The sequence below is a fragment of the Ammospiza caudacuta genome, chromosome 28 (assembly GCF_027887145.1).
Source record: "Ammospiza caudacuta isolate bAmmCau1 chromosome 28, bAmmCau1.pri, whole genome shotgun sequence".
In the NCBI taxonomy this organism is placed as follows: Eukaryota; Metazoa; Chordata; class Aves; order Passeriformes; family Passerellidae; genus Ammospiza; species Ammospiza caudacuta.
This window is the reverse complement of record NC_080620.1, coordinates 708618-712918: the sequence shown is the minus strand read 5'-3', so window position 1 is coordinate 712918 and position 4301 is coordinate 708618. Positions and strand designations below refer to the sequence as shown.

Below are 4301 nucleotides of genomic sequence, written 5' to 3'. Positions count from 1 at the left end.
GAAAAATCCCTGAGAGAAAAAGAACAATCCTAACCTTCAATAGGCTCTCTCTTCATAAACTTGGGGCTGCCAGGGGAGGGTAAGGTGCTGCACTTTTCCTTCTTTCCTTGGTCTTCAGTGAGGTCAAGAGGAACTCTGGCTTTTCTAGTTCTGCTCCTAATGTCCTTGCAATGCCAGTGTATGTCTCTTGGGTACTTTTGATGCTGCTTCCACCCCCCACATTCCTAATTTTTGTCTTTAAATGTGATCCAGAATTTTCCACTCAGTCTGTCTGGCCTCCTGTTGTACTTGCTGAACATTGGGATGGATCACTCTTAAACTTGTTCTCCATTGGTTAATCAGAAATTCAGGTGGCTGTTTTACATCTACCTCAGCCCAATTTTACTTCTCCAGGCTTAAAAAGGCTAATTCCTTCCACTGCTCCTCATGCTCCAGGCTTCAGACGTCTTCATGGTTTTCCTCTGAACTTATTCCACTTAATCCAAGTTTTTCTTGCTGTGCAAGGCCTGAACACAGCATCACTGGTGTGATCTAATGAGTGCCAGGTAAAGGGAACACTCCCTTCCTGGCCCCTGCCAGCTGCATCTGTCCGTGCAGGCCAGGACATCACTGCAGCAGCCAGGGCACACTGCAGATGTTCATCCTATTTATGGTCCACTGAGCCCTCCCTGTCCATCTCAACAGAGCCAATCCATCCCAGCTTTGGATTCAGCTCAAATCCCAAGGCTTCCTCTACCTTTTTTCTGTCCCTCTGTCCTTGGGCTCATCTGATGGGCAACACTTTACCTAAAGGTAATACCTTTAGGAAAGCAATAAGACAAAGAGTGAAGAGATGTAATGCAGAATCCAAAGAAAGATCTAGTAGAGAATGCAAACCATTTGCAAACACTGAGATGTGGAAGAAGGCATTTAGCAATGTTGGAATGGGGCAAAAGCTTCTGGAAACTGAAACCCTGGATTTTCTATTAGGAACTTGGTGAAGGCAACAATAGGAGGCAAGAACCCTTTCTTAGGAAAAAGGTAGGATTTGAGGGGTGTCCAGTGCAGCATAGAAAGATCAAATTATGAGAAACCCACTGGTAGTCTGGGAACTATAGATCCATGTTTCTGCATGAATGGAAAAGATGTCCTGAGAGGAAGGTAGCAATAGTCAGGGTGTGAGAGGGAAGAGCCCCATGCAGATGATGCTGGTGGGCTGGTGCTCACAGACCAGGCAGAGGAAGCAGCCAGTGCCACTGCCTCCTCTTCCAGGCAAATGTTTATTTTAGGGCCACCTGTATTTGATGAGGTCACAGACCCAGAGCGGGTGAGGGCCCTTCTTCAGCACATTCAGAGGTGAGTGAGCAGCCATCCTAAGGCAGCTCCATGCGCATCGGCAGGGGCAGGAAAGGTAACAGGAGAGGTGACACCTCCTCCAGCCCAGGGCTGCAACAGCTCCTCCTGTGAGGAACCCAGAGCTCGTGGATGGGGAGACCTTTAGCTCTCCTGTGTGATAGTTCTCAGTAGCAAAGATGATCTCAAACTCATGTTGATTTTAGAGGTGCAGATTGACAACAAAACTGGCATTCGTAACTTTTCTTTGTTGACCTTCAGAAACATTAGGAAGTATTTCAGAAAGGCAGCTCCTTCTGCCTGTGTAGGACAGTCTACCCTGCAGACGCCTGTCCATACGCTGCCCTCCTGAGGAGAAAGGCATCGGAGTCAGACCTGTCCCACCATCTAAGCCATGACCATTCCTGCTGGAGTCCGTGCCGTGAGGGGCTGACAGAGTCCGGCAGCTCCGACTGCCTGAGCCGGGACCGCTGCCCTGGGATCAAAGGAACCAGTCGTGCAAAGACGAGCTCTACAGCAGGATGCAAAGTTCCATCATTTGTTTCAAAATCCAATATATTCAATTTCAAGCCAATATTTTCCATTTCAACAAATTAAATTGTCTTTGAAAGCAGAAAACAGTTGAGTTGCACATGTTCACCTCAGCTTTCTTTCAGAAGTAAGAAAATCCAGTATATTTTATTCCAACAAAATCGTTTAATCTATTCCTTTAGGTTTGTCTCTCAAACGTTATCAAATCCTGTCCAAGTGATACCAAAGTTATAATTTATGGGAAAAAAAATCTGTAAGTGCGGGGCTGCGTGGCTCTGTACGGTGGGCACCCAAAGCCCCCCGGCCGCAGCTGAGGGGAACCAGCAGTTCTGTCGGACCACCCACCGCGGGGTGACCCTGCTCTCATCCCCGCTGTCCCCTCACAGCCACAGTGACCCCACCGCGGGGTGACCCTGCTCTCATCCCCGCTGTCCCCTCACAGCCACAGTGACCCCACCGCGGGGTGACCCTGCTCTCATCCCCGCTGTCCCCTCACAGCCACAGTGACCCCACCGCGGGGTGACCCTGCTCTCATCCCCGCTGTCCCCTCACAGCCACAGTGACCCCGCCGCTGGCGATCCCCAGCCCCTCACAGCTGTGACACCAGTCGCGAGCCAAGGCGCGCCCTTTCCCTCGTAATTCTCCCCGCGCGCCCTCGGCCCCGCCCATCCCCGGAAATGCCCACGTCCCGTTGTCCCGCGCGCGCTCGTTCCTTCCGGTGCGGCGCCATCATCGCGGTGCGGGTCCGGCCTTGTGGGTCTGTGTCCATCCGTGTCCATCGGGCCCGGGCGCCGTAGCCATGGCCATCCGCTACCCTATGGCCGTGGGCCTTAACAAGGGCTACAAAGTGACGAAGAACGTGTCCAAGCCCCGACAGTGTCGCCGCCGTGGGGTGAGTATGAGACTCGGCTGGCGCGGTGCCCTGGGCCTGCCTCTCCCCCTGTGGGGGCCGAACGAGGCCGCTGCTCCCGGTGTGTTCATGTGTCCGGCGCGGAGCCGCCCATCGCCTCCGGCCCCGTCCGCGGGGCTGCGGCCTGCGCTTTCGCTGCGGAACACGGAGCGGCTCAGGACTCCCGCGCTGCCCGTGACTGCGGGACCAGGCGAGCCGGTGGGCTCGCCCGGGCAGGGCTGCGGGGAAATGTGAAACTGTGTGCCTTCTAGAGTCTCTGCTATTTTGCTTCTCTTGGTAACAACAGGCAATCTTCCACAAAACTGCTCCGAATTTCCCTACTAGGAGCTGTCTAGGTTTGATGCGTGTTACGGGACACGATGCTATGCATCTGGGCCCCTTATTCATTCTTACTAAATGCTCTGTGTAGCTGAGCTATCTCCCGTGTGTTGCAGTGCAAATCCTGCTTAGCTCATGGACCTGCTTTTTCCAAAAATGCGGGTTTATGCCAGTGTGCGACACGGCCGGACCTGAGCCTGAAGACAGACTGGCACACGTAGCCAAGCTCAAATGCTCCACAGGATTTGTCAGGGATGACGTTTTCTTGGGACACGGCAACAGCATGGGCTGGTGTTGAAGCCTAGCTGAGAGTATTCCACAGCCCCCTGCAGTCCCCTCTGCATAGTGCCTTGTAACCCGCTGACCAAGGTCCTCCCTCCCTTCCCACAGCGCCTGACCAAACACACCAAGTTTGTGCGAGACATGATCAGGGAAGTCTGTGGCTTTGCGCCTTATGAGCGACGTGCAATGGAATTGCTTAAAGTGTCCAAGGACAAACGTGCTCTGAAGTTCATCAAGAAGCGGGTGAGTCAGTCAGCTAACATGGATGGCACAAACTAGTGTATGTCAGTTTTCTGCCCTCTCCTAGGACCGTTTGGCTTTTTAATTAATTACTTTTTTTTGTTTGTTAGTTTTGAAAGTAACTGGTGTAATATGATGAAGTGGAGAGAATGTTCTTGGGCTGGGCGGGAGACCAGGAGATGTATGCAAAGGTACTTTGCTAAAAAGGCCCTGAGCTCAAGGATTAAGGATTGTCATGCTATTTTTCCATGGTTTGCATGTCTGCTGTGGGGAGAATGAGAGCAGCACTGATAGTGGTTGGGTGCCATTAACCAGGAGACTAAATAGGGTTCCTTGAGTTGTAATGATTATGAGAGCTGAAAGCAGCCCCTTTCATGTCCAAATAACTGTTGAGGTACTACTGAGACATAATGGCAAACTCCTGGCTGGAGGTCGAGTCCATCTTTCCAGGACTTTACTGTCCTGCCTGGTTTTGAGGTGTAACAGCAGGACACCTGCAGCATTCCCAGTCTGTCCAGTCTGCACTGGGTAAAGACAGCTCTGCTCTCTCCCTGCAGGTCGGCACTCACATTCGGGCCAAGAGGAAGCGGGAGGAACTCAGTAATGTCCTGGCAGCCATGAGGAAAGCTGCTGCAAAGAAGGATTGAGTTGCACAGGTTTCAACACAATAAAGTCCTTTCTCCCAAAA

At 52.1% G+C, this 4301-nt stretch overlaps 1 protein-coding gene across 1 annotated transcript; it reads left to right on the top strand.

Annotated features, from left to right (window-relative positions):
- The first annotated feature begins 2573 nt into the window (after window positions 1–2573).
- Window positions 2574–4301, top strand: RPL36 (ribosomal protein L36). The gene is made up of 3 exons (XM_058821195.1): window positions 2574–2755; window positions 3482–3616; window positions 4171–4301. Exons 1-3 carry the CDS (start codon window positions 2663–2665, stop codon window positions 4258–4260), a joined length of 318 nt encoding a protein of 105 aa, XP_058677178.1. The 5' UTR covers window positions 2574–2662; the 3' UTR covers window positions 4261–4301.

Excerpts from the sequence above, each read along its gene's own strand:
- RPL36 (XM_058821195.1), top strand. The coding sequence starts at position 2,663 with ATGGCCATCCGCTACCCTATGGCCGTGGGCCTTAACAAGGGCTACAAA. Across the intron at positions 2,756-3,481 it reads GACAGTGTCGCCGCCGTGGG|CGCCTGACCAAACACACCAA; the intron begins GTGAGTATGAGA and ends CCCTTCCCACAG. Across the intron at positions 3,617-4,170 it reads TGAAGTTCATCAAGAAGCGG|GTCGGCACTCACATTCGGGC; the intron begins GTGAGTCAGTCA and ends CTCTCCCTGCAG.